Below are 18,166 nucleotides of genomic sequence, written 5' to 3'. Positions count from 1 at the left end.
ATACTGGAGTGGGTTGCCATTTCCTTCTCCAGGAGATCTTCCTGACCCAGGGATTGAACCCAGGTCTCCCGCATTGTAGGCAAATGCTTTACCGTCTGAGCCACCAGGGAAGTCCTCTTATTTAGTAGATAATAACCCTTGCCAAAACCCAACTTCAGTACTAATGCCTGTTATCACTTGAAAGTTAAAAGGGAATATCCGATTGAAGCGTTAAACTGACAAAATGAGTACAGAACATTTAATTTTTCCTTTTTTTGTGTGATGTAAAGGTTGTGTTTCTCTTCATAGCAACATGAACCGTGAAGACCGGAATGTGCTGCGTATGAAAGAACGGGAAAGGCGGAATCAGGAAATTCAGCAGGGCGACGACGCCTTCCCACCTAGCTCTCCTCTCTTTGCTGAGCCATACAAAGTTGTAAGTTGTCCTTTGAATGTTTTTTCCCCCATAATGTAACATATTTTGCTTTTAAAATGTTTAAACTTGAGTTTTTATATTAGAAAGAGTTACTATGTTATGCCCTTTAACATTTTTCGTTTCCTCATAATAGAATGTACTTCTTTGGTATAAATTTTTCATCGCTGTATAACATATGTACAGAAAAGTACACAAAGTAAGTGTTGTAGGTGAAAGAATTTTCATTCACCATATGAGCAACCTCACATAATTAATACCCAAATCAAGAAATATAACATCACTAGTGCCCTAAAATCCTTACAACCCTTCACCCCACCACCATCCCATCTCTGTCCTCTAACTCCTTAAGTATGGGTTAGCTCAAACATTCCTATCATTATTCCTAACTCTACCACTAGCCCTTGGCAGGCATTTTACCTTTCTGAGCCTTGAACTAAATTAAAATTTTCTTTATCAATACACATCATCTGCTGTTTCCTTGGATGTTTGGATATAACATGAGTCAAAGAGAAATATTTCATAAATTCTTTTGTTTTTCCCTATTTCTTGCCATTTGCTTACTAGTTTATCAAGTTTCAGTATATTTGAATAAAAGTATTTTCATTATCAGTCTGGTTCTTTTTCTGTTATCATATACTAGATTCTCTGATTTCCTTTTTATATGTGTAATGCTTAATTAACAATGTCAAATTTAGATTAAAGCATAATGTCAGAGGTGTTCAATAAGTTGAACTAATTGCCTGTTTTAAAAAACCATTGTTATACTTGATTTGCATGTGTGCATGCTCAGTTGCTTCAGTAATATCCAATTCTTTGTGACCCTATGGACTATAGCCCTCTAGGCTCCTCTGTCCATAGAATTTTCCTGGCAAGAATACTGGGGTGGGTTGCCATGCCTTCCTCCAGGGGATCTTCCAGACCCAGGGATCCAACCCAAACTGAACCTGATGATTTTAAAGTAACTGTAGTGGCCACAAATGTTTCTCTTATATTTGATTTGGCTTTGGATTTCATTGGAAGTAAGCTTTCCTGATGGCTTGCTGCTGCTGCTGCTAAGTCACTTCAGTCATGTCCAACTCTGTGCGACCCCATAGATGGCAGCCCACCAGGCTCCCCCATCCCCAGGATTCTCCAGGCAAGAACACTGGAGTGGGGTGCCATCTCCTTCTCCAGTGCATGAAAGTGAAAAGTGAAAGTGAAGTCCCTCAGTCGTGCTCGACTGCTCGACTCTCAGCAACCCCATGGACTGCAGCCTACCAGGCTCCTCCGTCCATGGGATTTTCCAGGCAAGAGTACTGGACTGGGTTGCCATTGCCTTCTCCTTCCTGATGGCTTAGTGGTAAAGAACCTGCCTGCAGTGCAGCAGATGCAGGTTTGATCCCTGGGTCAGGAAGATCCCCTGGAGAAGGGAATGGCTACCCACTCCAGTACCCACTCCAGGAAAATTCCATGGACAGAGGAGTTTGACGGTCTACAGTCCATGGAGTTACAAAGAGTTGGACACAATTGAGTGACTAACACATTCATACTTTCTAACACTTTCATTGGAAGTATTACTATAATTTAAAGGCTTATATTGTGTGGAATAGCTATAATAGTATGTATTACAGCACCAGTGATCATTGTTGGCTTCATAGTATGATGTTGAAAGTGTGTTAGATTTTTTTCTCATGAAACACAAATTAACAGCATATCCTGGGTTTACTCTTACAACATTTGGTGTTTGTAGAAACCGTTTGTGAGATCTATAAGTAGCCATTTATTCAGAGCTTTTTAAGATTTGTCCAATGAAGGGCAGTTAGACTGACATCATTTATAACACAATACTTTGGAATTAAAGACATTTTGAAAAGAACTGGAGTTTGGTCCAGAATCTTTGACTCATGCTGCTACTGCTAAGTCGCTTCAGTTGTGTCCGACTCTGTGTGACCTCATAGACGGCAGCCCACCAGGCTCCCCCGTCCCTGGGATTCTCCAGGCAAGAACACTGGAGTGGGTCTCCATTTCCTTCTCCAGTGCATGAAAGTGTAAAGGGAAAGTGAAGTTGCTCAGTCGTGTCCTACTCTTCGTGACCCCATGGACTGCAGCCTACCAGGCTCCTCTGTCCATGGGATTTTCCAGGCAAGAGTACTGGAGTGGGGTGCCATTGCCTTCTCCCTCTTTGACTCATACTACCATTTTATTTTGTAGTATGGTGTGTAGTATGTAAATATCCAATGAATAGGGTTTGATTTCTGACCTTGATATTGTCAATAAATTGCTATACATTTACCTCTTAGACTGATTTTCATATAATCTAAAGTCCTTACTGATTCATACCAACCTCAGAATAAATACTGGTGGTTCCGGGTCTTCTGTTTGTTTTTCAGTCTTGATTTCCTTTTTATGTAATCAGTCAACTTTTTTCTTTCATATATATGAATATAAAAGAGTCCTAAAGCTTGTAGACATCTTGGATCTTATTATTCAAAAATAATTTTTGAAACTCAAGAGTATACACTTTTGACTTCAAAAGTTGGAGGACTTGATGGTCACGATTAATAGCCAAAATTTAAAAATTTATCACTGGATTTTCCATGCTTAATTTGTTGTTGACTTTTATTAACTTGATGTGTTCCAGTAACAGAAGGAATTATTAATTAAAAAAAGATAATTAAGTATATATAGCTTGTTTCATTCACCTTTTTACTTCTGCTTCTAACTGTAACATTGAATGTAAGGAATATGTTGTTTTCCTTGACTGCCAAAAGTATGAGTATTGGCTAATCTGCTGATATGGAACTTAATTACATAAAGGCATAATTACTTTTCCTGCTCTTCAAAATATTTTTACTACTGTTCCAGTATATTTATTAGTGAAATTTGGATTTTTAAAAGATCTCCTATAGTCTATTGTATATATATTTCTCAGTGTCCTCTAGAATATTATTGTTTTAACATGAAGGTTTTTCACTTACAGTGAATTTTCTTTTTCATCATAAAAAAATATGTATTTGGAGTTTGCTTTGAGATCTTAACCTTAACATATGAGATGAGACCTCCTTTTGGAAAAGTCCCTTTCCATTTAAAGTTTGTGAAGTTAGTTTGGAAGCATCTTTTATTTCTAGTTATGCTAATTTTATAGTTTTATTTTATTTTATTTTTTTTAGACTAGCAAAGAAGATAAGCTGTCAAGTCGTATTCAGAGTATGCTTGGAAACTACGATGAAATGAAGGATTTCATAGGAGACAGATCTATACCAAAGCTTGTTGCAATTCCCAAGCCTACAGTACCACCGACAGCAGATGAAAAATCTAACCCAAATTTCTTTGAACAGAGACATGGGAGCTCTCATCAGAGTAGCAAATGGACTCCAGTAGGACCTGCACCCAGCACTTCTCAGTCTCAGAAAAGGTCCTCGGGCTTACAGAGTGGACACAGTAGCCAGCGGGCCAGTGCAGGTGCCAGTGGTGGCACTAATAGTAGTGGCCAGAGACATGACCGTGACTCATACAGCAGTGGTGGGAGCAGTAGCCGAAAAAAAGGCCAGCATGGATCAGAACACTCCAAATCACGCTCTTCCAGCCCTGGAAAACCCCAGGCTGTTTCTTCATTAAGCTCCAGTCATTCCAGGTCTCATGGGAATGATCACCATAGCAAAGAACATCAGCGTTCCAAATCACCTCGGGACCCTGATGCAAACTGGGATTCTCCTTCCCGTGTACCTTTTTCAAGTGGGCAGCACTCAAATCAGTCTTTCCCACCTTCATTGATGTCAAAGTCCAGCTCAATGCTACAGAAACCCACTGCCTATGTGCGGCCCATGGATGGACAGGAGTCCATGGAACCAAAGCTGTCCTCTGAACACTACAGCAGCCAGTCTCATGGCAACAGCATGACTGAACTGAAGCCCAGCAGTAAAGCACATCTCACCAAGCTGAAAATACCTTCCCAACCATTGGATGTAAGTCACACATGTAGAGCTTTTTAATATTGTAACTATATGAAGCAATTCACCCTAAAATTATGATTGAACTTGAAGTCTTTGTCTTAACAGTAAGGAATGTAAAAGTTTAAGGAAAAACTTGTGATTGACTCCCAAGTGAATCCATAGAGCTCTTAGACACTTCTCTTGAGCAGTAGAAAAAAGGTCATTCATTGTTTTCAAATATTAAAATGACAAGTCAGTTTTAGAACTATGCCATTCTCCCAAATCATCCCACCCTCTCCCTCTCCCACAGAGTCCAAAAGACTGTTCTATACATCTGTGTCTCTTTTGTTCTCTCACATACAAGGTTATCATTACCGTCTTTCTAAATTCCATATACATATGCATTAGTATACTGTATTGGTGCCTCCAATTAAAATAAATAAATTAAAAAAATGTTTTTTTAAGTTATAGAACTAAAACATGATCTCTCAATACCTTAGGTTTCCTCATTTTGATTTTATGGGATAATACATTTTGTTTCTTTTGTTTTAAAAAAATTACTTCTCATTACAATACTCATCAATAAGATGTGGCCATGGTTCATTGTGGTAAATGTTGAGACTTTTTTGGTTGCATGGAGATGGTAATGTTTATGATTTGGATGCCATGATCCTTTTCTCTGGGTACACTTAAAGGTTTGCGGCGACTGCTCCAGGGATAGCGGTGGGTTGAAATTTAAGGTATTTAGAACTATGTACCAAAACATTCTATTCAGAATAATGAGCATTCTTTGTGAAATAGCTGAAATTTTATCCTTTAATCTAGTCTTTGCAATAAAATTTTTAAACCATATCAGTAGCTGAAAATTACAGCTCATAGCTTAAAACAGTGGAGGAAGGGATGGGGGATAGGTAAAATGATGTTTTGAGGACATTTAAAAATCTTTCTTGTGGCCTTGGGAAATGCATTGTTCCTGGCATTTGTCATCTAATTACTCCTCTCAAGAGAAGAGTAAAGTGGTGATTTGTTCTTTCTTTACACATTATAATGTGATCCTTAGAGCTAGACTTCACCATAACTCAATTGTTGTTTGTGCTTCAGAATAAACTTAACTTTCATGATTTAAGAAATATTATATAAAATGTCCATTGTGTTCCAGACAGCTAATCTTTCAATAATACTGGTTTTACTCTGTTGTTAGTTTATGTGAAATGATGATCTCAGTATCATAGTATATTTTGTATATAAATCGACTTAAATTTTGACATCTTGTTCAGCTGAAAAAACTACATTTTAAAAGTTGATTTCTAATCCAAGTATAAGCAAGATAAGATTTCTTGGAAAACTTTCTTTTTAATTTCCAATTATGTACAGTTTAGTGATTAAAATTTTTTAGTGCTTGAAATTATGTAGTTAAGGAAATTAGTCCAAAGATTCTAATTAGTGTTCTGGCTTTGAGTAGTGGGATACCAAATATATCTTTAATGTTAGTTTTATTTCTAATAATGTTAAATCTATACAACAAATGATAAAAACCTAATAAGAAATGACTTTAGACCTAATATGTGTTTCTTTTCCTCTTTTTTTAGGCATCTGCTTCTGGGGATGTGAGTTGTGTGGATGAAATTCTTAAAGTAAGTTTTTGGTTTTTTTTTTAAATAGCTTGTCTCTTTAATTATGATGCTCTGCTACCCTCTTCTCCTCCTCCTCCCTGTATGTCACAAAGTATCTGAAGCTGCAGCAGACTGATTACATGTATAACCTGATTGTGTCCATCAAAAATAACTGACTCTTTTCTGTTTATATTCATACTTAAGTTCTGAACTACTTGGTTTGTTTACTCTTTGCCCTCAAAAAGCTGGGGGTTTTGTTTGTAAGTAAAAACAAATTCTGGTCTTAACAGTTTGCTTTGAAAAGAGGAAGAAGCCAAATATAACTATACCTTCTTAGGTTTATCAGTTAATAATTTGAAATGCTTAAAAATCTCAGTAGTTATCAAACCATTGTGTTGAAAATAGCTTGCTTTGTAGTTCATCTGTATATACTGGTCAGATATACGTAAAAAGTCTTCTCTGAATACTATACATTTTGAGTGTTTAATGGAATATGTTTAAACTTGACACATGACTAAAGAGTACATTCTTCTGTTGGGAAAAGAAAATGTTGTCTGTTAGAAAAAAACCTGTTTTTGCCTCAATAGACAAAAACCATCAGTCACATATTAATTGTACTTTTTGTGTACACCTGAATTTTTGTGTCTGTACTTGTATTTCACTGTATGTATTTTTAAAAATTTTTATTTATTTTTGACAGCGCTGGGTCTTTGTTGCTTTGCACAGGCTTTCTGTAGTTGTGGCGAGTGGACGCTACTCTCTGGTTTGGTGCATGGGCTTCTCTTGTTGCAGAGCACAGGTTCTAGGGCGCGTGGGCTTCAGTAGTTGCAGCTCTAGAGTGTAGGCTCAGTAGTTGGGCTTAGTTGCTGCGAGGTATCTGGGACCTTCTCAGATCAGAATTAAACCTATGTCCCCTGCATTTTGGCAGGCAGACTCTTATCCACTGCACCACCAGGGAAGTCCCCTTCACTGTGTATATTTTTGAAAGACTGCTTGCATTGGCTGCTGCCACTTATTTTTCTCCTTCTTTTCTTTTGTTGTTTTTCAGCCACTAAGTTGTGTTCGACTCTTTGAGACCCCATGGACTGCAGCACACCAGGCTTCCCTGTCCTTCCTTTAGCCTACTAAAATCTCTTTTACCTCCGCCGTTCTCCTGAACTTGTTTCTCCAAGGTCATTACCTCCCATGCCATTAGAGGCTTCATTTGAGTTCTCTACTGTTGCTGCTGTTTTAAAGAATTTTTATTTTTTCCTTCTGGAAACACCATTTTTTTCTTCCTTGACTGTTACGTTGTTTTTATTTTCTACACACCTTTTCTTGTCTGGCATTCTCAACATTCCAAAGTTGCCCTTTGGGAAAGCTTGTGTCCTCTCTTATCTCTTAAACTTGAGTTCATTTTTTAAGCCAGTGCTCCTCTCTTCTTTTTCTTTGATGAAAATTTCCTCCATCCTTTGGACTTCAGCTGTTAAGACAGCTATTCAGTCTTTCTCTCCTGTCTAGGCCTCCTTTGGGTTTCGGGTTTTGTCTCTTGATTGCTTCTTAGGTGGGTCTCTGTTTGGGTTTCTCCCTGCCTCTTCAGATATGTCTGAAGCCATATTTATCAGACTTAACTTCTATTAGTAGTATCATTGTTCTTCCTGGCTAATTGTAGAATCCCAATTATCTTTCACTTTTTTCTCTCATGTTTTTTTTAACCACAAAACTACATGCAAGACTTTGAAAATTTCTTGAAAATGTTTGTTCCTTTGTTTCCATTTCTGCCACTTTGAGCTTTAGTAATTGTAATATACAGTCCTCACTCTGACTTTCTGTCTGGAGTCTCCCTGCTCATCTGTCTTCTGTATTGCTGTCATATTCTTTGCTTTAATCCTTTGTCTTCATAATTTCCTTCTAAGAAGTTTTCAGGCTCTCTAAGGCCCCTAAAAAGAATAGGGTGCAAATTTAACATTTTAAATGTTAGTCTGTGTACAGGCCAGTTTCAGCCTCTCGCACTACAGATTGACCACTTTTCCCAAACTGATTTCCCTAAGCCATAGCCTTTCGTATTCTTTCATCTCTGTAAACTTTCATGGAATGTGTTTCTCCTTCCTCTTCAGTTATATACAGATTCTGTTTTTTTCTTAGAATCCCACTGAAATCCTCTTCCCCCCGAATCAGGTCATCAGACCACAATGATGACTCATTGCTTTCATTTTTCAGTTGCCATGTACATAAAAAGTCTAAGGGAGCATATATCTTTACTCTTAAATCCTCAGAAATGTATGGCACGTTAATACCTGAAAGAAATCTTAAGATTTTCTTGTATTTAATTATTTCTGTGATACTACCAACCATTTATTATATTGAGTGAAAGTCGCTCAGTCATGTCCGACTCTTTGCAACCCCATGGACTATATAGTCCATGGAATTCTCCAGGCCAGAATACTGGAGTGGGTAGCCTTTCCCTTCTCCAGGGGGTCTTCCCAACCCAGGGATCAAACCCAGGTCTCCCGCACTGCAGGCAGATTCTTTACCAGCTGAGCCACGAGGGAAGCCATTTATTATATATTTTATGTATATATATATGACTTGGCACATGGCCTTGGGTGTAATAGATGCTCAGTCATTTGACAGTAGGGAGTTAAATGGATTTTTTATTGAGGGGATTTTGGTGTTTAAGGTGTAAAATGCCAACAATGAAAGCCTGGGGCATGTAAGTTTCTGTTTCTTTTCCCTCCCTATGTGCAGCATAGAAGGAAGCGCAGGTTCACATTGCCTTTGTGTTTTCTTCATAATTGTAGTCATATTTTTTCTGGGAACCTCATCATAAACTTAAAGGAAATAAAAAGGGTTTTTTAGTCTAAAAGTAATATATTTATTGTAAGAAATGATTTATTAATTCAGAACTTACTGTGGACCTACTGTGTGTCAAGCACCAGGGATATTGTGGTGATAATAGTGTTAGTGTTGCACCCTTTGAGCTGGCATTTTCAAGCACAATGTAGGAAATAATCAACTATATACAATTACTTCAGAAAGTGAAATACTATTAAAAACATAAAGCATTGTAAGAGGATAAAGAGCAAGCTGAGTGCAGGTGACTGTTTCAAGAGATTCAAGTGGTAGAAGCTGTATCAAGTGTTCTTTTCTCTTCTTCCTTCAGTCGTTCTGTTGTCCAAAGGTTAACTATCTCTGAGAGATTTTTCCATAAATAAACATTTATGAGGACATACACTGATTTGTATTTGGCATTTAACAGTGGTCATTTCAGAAGGTAACTTTCTCATTTTTCTGTTTGCTTGGTGTTCCATTGTATGAGTGTCTGGTAATTTAATTAATCCTGTGTTGTTGATGTTTAGGTTGTTTTCATTTTTTTAGAGTGAATCCCTTAAACATGTATCTTTACATAACTGTGTGGGTATAGCTATAGGATAAATTCCTAAAGGTCATACCACCTTTAATTCATTGTATTTTCTCAATCTACTTGATGGCTGGCTTTGAACTACATGCCAGAGATAAAATACTTCTTCCTTATTCTGGGTCTGATACCTCTCTGTTTCCTGCATCTCTAACATATACATTGTGATTGTATCCAAACTTCCGCTTGGACATATTTGGCATATGATTAGACAGAAGGCATTGAATGAAATCAGACATGTTGTCTTACTTGTGTGTCTTCCTCTATGTGTGCATTTGATACCTTTCTTCTGATTTTCTCCACTTGACCAAAATTTCAGATCAGTGAATGGACTCTGTAGAGAGACTACCCAGGATCAAATTCTGTGTCCTTTACTAACTAAGCATATGACTTTGAGTAAATAGCTTTATCTCTGTGCTTCAGTTTTATCCTACATAGAGTCAGGATAATAATGGTATCTACCTCATAATGTCATTATGACTACTAGCTGAGTAACAGAGGTAAAATAGCACAGTATCTGGCCCATTAAAGGTACACAGTAAAAGCTGGCTTCTTTTCTTATTGTTATCCCCCTTTCCCACTCCCATAGTAAGCTCTTCCTTAATAGCATTTTACTATGTGCCCTGTATTTGGTTACAGGCTGATTTCTATAACTATTCACAGGCCTTATCACCTTAACTCTAACCTCTTTGAAGTCAGAGTGTAAACTGTCTTCCTGTTACCTACCCCATAGTGCCTTGCGCACATTGTGCTTAATTAATATTATTAATTAAATATGTACACCTTCGGAGGAGCAGTCACAAAACCAGCATTTATAATACAGATCTGGTTTTTAGCTGTGTAATTTTTATCCTTGACCTGCTTGAAAACAAACTGTAATAATTACATTTCAGGAGATGACGCATTCATGGCCTCCCCCTCTAACGGCTATTCATACACCATGCAAAACAGAACCTTCCAAATTTCCTTTTCCAACTAAGGTAAGTAAATAAAATGTGTCTTTATACTGTAAGAAAACTCTAAATGGCTTGACTAAAATCATGTGAATTCAGAATTATCTTGCCATTCCCATTTTAGTGGGAGATAGATAACAAATAAGTGAATGAATAGGTAACTTCAGATAGTGATAATTACTATGAAGAAAATAAAACTAGACCTTAGAATTGAGATTGACTTAGATTGAGAGAAACTTGGAAAATCTTTGAAGGCAACTTGTGATAGAGACCTAGCGGTCATCACTGTTTATTGTGAACTATTGTGATATTCTTGGCCTCACAGATGGTGAGGGTTTCCAGAGGATGCAACAACCGTACTTACAGTCTGTGGTAATGGTTCTTCAGACAATAATTCCAGGCTCATCTAAAATCAACAGATTTGTTTTTTTAAACATTAATTTATACTTATGACAATAATGTAAGAAGGACCCCTAATAATAGCCTTCTCCATATTCTGCCTCCTCCATCTTACCAGAGCTACTTCATGCATACGTTTACAAGTCTTTTCAAATGCATTTATATGTACATATAATGGAATCATTACATATAAACATTTTCTCATTTAATTTCTGTATAGATATATTATTCTGTATTTTTAATCAGTCAGCAATAGATCTTAGATACTTTCTCATGTTATTATATATAATATATTACATATAGAGGTATTCAGTTCTTTTAATTGCATCCATTTTATATCTTAATTTAAATTTATTTAGCCATTTCCCTTTGATATTTATCTTGTTGCCAAGTTTTCATTTCTATAAACATTGCTATAGTGGATAACTTTTATTCATGCCTTCTTGTGTGCATATGAGTTTCTTTTGTGTAAAAAGCAAGAAATAAGATTGTTGAATATTGAGAGTATATAGTTAGTATATACTCTCAAATTCCCTCTGTGGTAATTGTGCTAGTCAATACCTGCACTTGTATTTCCTTTTATTCCTTACATGCACACTGCTATTTATTATTTTAAGCACCAATCTTTTGAGTAGGAAATAGTATTCTATTTCCTAGATTGCTGGGGAGGTTCATCATCTTTACAGATTTGTCATCCATTTAATGTCTATGTGGATTAATTGGCCTATTTCTTCTGCCCTTGGGGCTATACCTTTTGCCTAATGAGTTTTAAGAAAATTTCTGTTTTTGTTTCATGTTGTTTTGTTTGAATTCTAGATTTGAATAATTTGTTCCACATACTGCAAATGTTTCTCCCACTTAGTGCCCATTTAAGTTTTATGGTCTAAAAGATTTTGTTTGATGAATAAATTTATCTTTCTCTTGTATAAAGCTTTTACTCTTTAATGTCTTGTTAAAGAAGGTTTTTCCATCTCCAGGATCATAACTTCTCATTTTTCTTTTAATGTGATTGTAGTTTTATTTCCTTTGTTTATATTTAGCTCCATTTATTTTTGTGAGTGATACGAGGTAGAGAGAAAACTCTCTGCATGTATGTGTGTCATACCACTCTTTTACTTTTTAAGTCAGCTATGTTTACACATAAAAAATGCACATATAATATACAGCCTGAGTTTTGATAGACATATGCACCTTTATAAGCACCATGTTAATTAAGAATTAGAACATTTCCTTCAACCCACAAAGTTCCCTCAAGTTCCTTTCCAGTCCACCTCACCCCACCACTGGCCCCGCACAATTGCTATCTGTTCTATGTCACTATAGGTAAGTTTTGCTTTCTCTTGAATTTCATATAAATGTAATCCATACAATGTATATATATTTTTGGCATATATATTTGCATTCTTCTGCTCAGTATATACTTTTGGAATTCTTCCATGTTCTTGAATGTATCAGTAATGTTTTTCTTTATATTCATAGTTTATTTTTATTTCCATTGTATAAAAATACCAAAATTTATTTATTCATTCACCTGTTGATAAACATTGAGTTGTTTCTAGATTTGACCTATTAAGAATTGAGTATTTATAAACATTGACTAACAATTCTTTGTGTGAACTTGTATTGTCTTTTCTTACGGGTATACTGAGTCATACAGAAAAAAGTAGAATTTCTGGATTGTGTATCAAGTGCGTGCTAAATTGGTTGTACCACACTCCTACCTTATCCACTCCCATTTCCTGGTCCTGTATAATAGTTTCATTTGTTTTCAGTTCAGTTCAGTCGCTCAGTCATGTCTGACTCTTTGCAACCCCATGGACTGCAGCACACCAGGCTTCCCTGTCCATCCCCAACTCTCAGAGCTTACTGAAACTCATGTCCATTGAGTCAGTGATGCCATCCAACCATCTCATCCTCTGTCATCCCCTTCTCCTCCCACCTTCAATCTTTCCCATCATCAGAGTCTTTTCTAGTGAGTCAGTTCTTTGTATCAGGTAGCCAAAGTGTTGGGAGTTTCAGCTTCAGCATCAGTCCTTCCAATGAGTATTCAGGACTGATTTCATTTGTTTAACATCTTACATTTGGTATTGTCATTCTTTTTAGTTTCTACCATTTTATTGGGCATTAGCAGTATCTCATTTGGAGAAGGAAATGGCAACCCATTCCAGTGTTCTTGCCTGGAGAATCCCAGGATCGGGGGAGCCTGGTGGGCTGCCGTCTATGGGGTCACACAGAGTCGGACACGACTGAAGTGACTTAGCAGCAGCAGTATCTCATACTGGTTTTAATTTGTATTTCCCTGATGTCTAATGACACTGAACCTCTTTATGAGCTTATTGGCCATTCTTCTTTTTGAAATATTAGTTCAGATTTTTCACCTTTGCCTTGGGGGGGCGGGGGTGTAGTGATGCCAGAGTTGATAGGTTTCTTTTTTCTTTCTTTCTAATAATGTCTTTGGTCTGATATCAGGATAGTGCTGTCCTTCTTAAAAGGAGCAAGGAAATGTTCCCTTCATCTTTATTTTCTGAAATAGTTTGTGAAATATTAACATTAATTCTTCCTTGTGTGTTTAATATAACTCAACAGTGAAGCTAACTGTACCCCTAGTATTCTCGACTGGAAGATTTAAAATTACAAATTAAATTTATTATTTCTTTATTAAATATAAAGCTATTCAAATTTTCTATTTCTTATGTCAGTTTTGGTAATTTTTTTCTTTTCAGTCAGATTTATTGGCCCAGTGTCATTAATAAGCTATACTTATTCTATAATGTCTGTAAGATCTATAGTAAAGTTCTCTTTCCCCTGCTACTGATTATTTGTAGTTTCTCTTTTTGTTTTCCTTGATCTGTCTAGCTAGTCATTTATCAGTTATATTGTCGGTTCCAAGAACCATCCTTTAGCTGTTTCAGTTTTCTATTTCTTTGATTTTTGCTTTTATTGTGATTATTTTCTTCTTTCTGCCTATTTTGGGTTTTATTTGCTTTTCTTCTGATTTATGAATTTGGAAGCTTAGATCATAGATTATAAACATTTCTTGTTTTAAATGTTTAAAACTATCAGTTTCCCTCTAAGCCCTTTTTTAAAATGTATCTCACAAATTGTGATATATTGTGTTTTTATTATCACTCAGTGCAAAATATTTCCCTAATTTCTTCTGTGACTTCTTCTTAGAGCCATGGGTTATTTAGAAGCATGTAGTTTTATTTTCAAGTATCTGAGGATTTTCCAGGGGGGAAATGGCAACCTACTCTGGTATTCTTGCCTAGGAAATTTCATGGACAGAGGAGTCTGATGGGCTACAGTTCAAAGTGATTCAGTTTTATATACATTCATCTTCATATTCTTTTCCATATGGTTTATCATGTGATATTGAATATAGTTCCCTATGCTATACAGTAGGACCTTGTTGTTTATCCATTCTGTTTATAATAGTTTGTATCTGCTAATCCCAAACTCCCAGTCCATCCCTCTCCTGCCCCCTCCCCCTTGGCAACCACAATGCTGTTCTTTATGTCTGTGATTTGGTTCCTGTTTCACAGATAAGTTCATTTGTGTCATGCTTTAGCATTTACATGTAAGTGATATCATATAGTATTTGACAGAGGATTCTTTTTTAAATTTTTATTCATTTGACTGCATCTGGTCTTAGTTGTGGCACATGGGACCTTTGTTTCAACATGCAGTGCTTGGACTCTCTTAATTGTGGTGGGAGTGGGGGGCTAGTAGTTGCAGCACATGGGCTCAGTTGGCTTAGTTGCCATGCAGCATGAGGGATCTTAGTTCCCTGACCAGGGATCGAACCCATGTCCACTGCTTTGCAAGGGGGATTCTGAACCTCTGGACCACCAGGGAAATTTTGAGAATGTATTCTTTATTGGTGACATTTTTAGTTACAAAGATGAGGGCAAGAGAAGGTTGCAGTGGGCTAAAAAGGTATTAAAGGCAGTGATTATATAAACGGAGATTTTATTTTGTGTAGAAGGGAGCAGAGAAATGTGGTGGTGCCAAAAAAAGGTATGATGATATTGCCTGGGGAGTACTTTTTATAAGATGAGGGCATTTTATCATATTTATATGCTGATGAAAGTGATTTTGTTAAAAATAGGAAAAGCAAGCGATAAGTGGGAAAGAAAGAAGGTAATTTTAGGAAATCTTCACAAGAGGAATTGAAATTTGTGCCCAAGAGAAGGCAGTGGCACCCGACTCCAGTACTCTTGCCTGGAAAATCCCATGGACGGAGGAGCCTGGTAGGCTGCAGTCCATGGGGTCACAAAGAGTCGGACATGACTGAGCGACTTCGCTTTCACTTTTCACTTTCATGCATTGGAGAAGGAAATAGCAACCCACTCCAGTGTTCTTGCCTGGAGAATCCCAGGGACGGGGGAGCCTGGTGGCTGCCGTCTATGGGGTCACACAGAGTCGGACACGACTGCAGTGACTTAGCATAACATAGCATAGCATAGAGAATATTTGCCTTGGAGCGCAATTAGAACTTCCCAGCTGGCTTAGAAGGGAAAAAATCCACCTGCAATTCAGGAGGTCCCTGAGTCAGGACGATGCCCTGGAGGACAGCATGGCGACCAACTCCAGTATTCTTGCCTGGAACATCCCATGGACAGAGGAGCCTGGTGGGCTATATAGTGTCCATATGGTCACAAAGAGTTGGACACAACTGAAGTGCCTGAGCATGCACACACAGAGCACAATTATGTCATTCTTTTTCACAGGAGGGAAAGCAGAGTGAATGAGTGTGCTTAGGGATAAGTTGGTAGATTTTCCAGTAATAGTTTGAAGTGAACTAAAGCTTTTGACTACCTTTACTCATATTCAACTGTGTGTTTTGAACAATCCCTGGCAGTGTTCTTGGTGCTGTAGATATACCACTGAGCCATTTAGATGGTACCAATAGAATAATTTCTGGCACATAATAGCTATTCGGTAAATGTTTATTAATGTATATATTAATATATATACTCAGGTATATATATATATATATATATTATATATAATATAATGTATATATTAATATATACTCAGGTAACTCTGTTTACCTGAGTAAACAATGAAAACAATGGGAACGGTGAGAGACTTTATTTTCTTGGGTTCCAAAATCACTGCAGATGGTGACTACAGCCATGAAATTGAAAGACGCTTGCTCCTTGGAAGAAAAGCTATGACCAACCTAGACAGCATATTAAAAAGCAGAGACATTATTTTACCAACAAAGGCCCACCTAGTCAAAGCTGTGGTTTTCCAGTAGTCATGTATGGGTCAAAGAGTTGGGCCATAAAGAAAGCTGAGCACTGAAGAATTGATGCTTTTCAACTGTGGTATTGGAGAAGACTCTTGAGATTCCCATGGACTGTAGGGATATCCAACCAGTCCATCCTAAAGGAAATCAGTCCTGAGTATTCATTGGAAGGACTGATGCTGAAGCACCAGTACTTCAGCCACCTCATGAAAAAAACAGACTCATTAGAAAAGACCCTGATATGGGAAGGATTGAAGCCAGGGGGAGAAGGGGATGACAGAGGATGAGATGGTTGGATGGCATCACCGACTTGATGGACAGTTTGATCAAGCTTCAGGTGTTGGTGATGGACAGGGAAACCTGGCCTGCTACACAGTCCATGGGGTCACAAAGAGTTGGACACGACCAAACTGAACTGAACTGTGTTTAGATTTTTTATTTTTCTGAAACAGCTCAGTTAGCTACTTACTCATTGTTGCTTTGGCTAGGTTGCTTTTATAGGGTTTTGCTTTTTTTTTGGCCCCACCACGGGACATGCTGGATCTTAAGTTCCCTGAACAGGAATCAAACCCTCACATTTTATGATCACATTTTATGTTTGGTATGTGAGGTATCCAAAGAGAAGTTTAGGTCTTTTCAATATGGAAAAGTTGATAGTTATTCTTGTTCATTTGTTCTTCCTAGCTGTAGCATATTACAGTTTTAAGTGTGCTTTGTTAAGATTATATGGATTGTGTTAACTGATTTTAATTCAGCTAATCTTCACCAATGCACAAATGGCTTAAAAGACATATCTGCAGTGAAACTATCAAAAGAAAATAACACACAAATCCTTTTCTGACCAAACAAGTAAATGGCAAAGTTGAGATTGTCCTTCTCCATATATGAGCTCTTTATCTGCCACTGCATAGTAGAAACAGAGATGCCATAAGCAGAAAAAATAAGAAAAAATCCAGATTATCAGCAGTAATTTGACATGCATTTTTATCATTTATCTTGCTTTTGGTGTATATAGCATATACCTTGAGATAGTAACTGATAAAATGATGAAAGCATCATAATTTGTTAGTGACATTTTGAATTATGTGGTATTCAGTACAACCTTTTGGAGAAGGCGATGGCACCCCACTCCAGTACTCTTGCCTGGAAAATCCCATGGATGGAGGAGCCTGGTAGGCTGCAGTCCATGGGGTCTCGAAGAGTAGGACACAACTGAGTGACTTCACTTTCACTTTTCACTTTCATGCATTGGAGAAGGAAATGGCAACCCACTCCAGTGTTCTTGCCTGGAGAATCCCAGGGACGGGGGAGCCTGGTGGGCTGCCGTCTATGGGGTCGCACAGAGTCGGACATGACTGAAGCGACTTAATAGCAGCAGCAGCAGTACAACCTTTAACATAAGTCTAATAAAATTTTATTAAAAACTTCTTCTGTTGTTTCTCCCAGTGTTGTCCCTTTGTTTAAAAACTTGGTCTTTTTATTGCAAAGAAAATGACTGAAATCCAGTACAAAGAGAGCACAGAGAAAACAGACTAAAATGCATTCCTTTGTCAGGAAACACTATTGAAACAGACTTAGAAAGCAAAACTAAAGATTTAAGAATCAAGTATTAGAATAAATCATGCAGTGTACAAAGTTAGCTCTATATAGATGAATGAAAGTGTAGGTGCTTCTAGTACTAGTATCAATTTAAGATATTGTTTGCCTCTCTTTTCAGTTAGGTGTGTGTGTGTTAGTCCCTTAGTGGTGTCTGACTCTTTGAGACCCCATGGATTGTAGCCCGCAGGCTCCTCTGTCCATGGAATTCTGCAGGCAAGAATACTGTAGTGAGTTGCCGTTTCCTCCTCCAGGGAATCTTCCCGACCCAGGGATCAAACCTGGGTCTTCTGCATTGCAAGCATATTCTTTACCATCTGAGCTACCAGGCTCCTGGTAACTTCAGTTATAAAATACTTGAAAAGCTATTTTTGTGTGTGTACCACTCAAAGAAAGATATAACAGAGAAAAGTTAAGTCTTAACGTATAGATAATTTCTCCTCCCCCTTCCTTCATGGAGAACCGATGTGGCACTCCCAAATGCTTTTTATATTAACCCAGAAGGTCACTGATTATTTGTTTAATGACAGTAAGAGTTGGTGTACTTAAAAGTGATTTAGATACATCCCTGGTGGCTCAGACGGTAAAGCATCTACCTGCAGTGACCCAGGTTTAGTCCCTGGGTCAG

General features: G+C 37.4%; 1 protein-coding gene across 4 annotated transcripts in view; it reads left to right on the top strand.

Moving 5' to 3' along the window:
* The window catches only part of AFF4 (ALF transcription elongation factor 4), an 85,131-nt gene that overhangs the window by 29,345 nt on the left and 37,620 nt on the right, over positions 1-18,166 (top strand). For 2 of the 4 annotated variants that reach the window (XM_086411547.1, XM_086411548.1), the window contains 4 exons: positions 289-415; positions 3,565-4,359; positions 5,916-5,960; positions 10,230-10,316. In XM_086411547.1, coding sequence (XP_086267673.1) covers positions 293-415; positions 3,565-4,359; positions 5,916-5,960; positions 10,230-10,316 — 1,050 coding nt within the window. In that variant the 5' untranslated portion in view covers positions 289-292. The remainder of the gene's footprint in view (positions 1-288; positions 416-3,564; positions 4,360-5,915; positions 5,961-10,229; positions 10,317-18,166) is intronic. The other 2 variants (XM_086411550.1, XM_086411551.1) reach the window with 1 other exon arrangement.

The sequence above is a fragment of the Bos grunniens genome, chromosome 7, assembly GCF_055505025.1.
Source record: "Bos grunniens cultivar Pamir isolate PY7600 chromosome 7, Bosgru_T2T1.0, whole genome shotgun sequence".
NCBI lineage: Eukaryota > Metazoa > Chordata > Mammalia > Artiodactyla > Bovidae > Bos > Bos grunniens.
The sequence above is the reverse complement of the archived record's forward strand: the minus strand, read 5'-3'. Positions and strand labels throughout refer to the sequence as shown.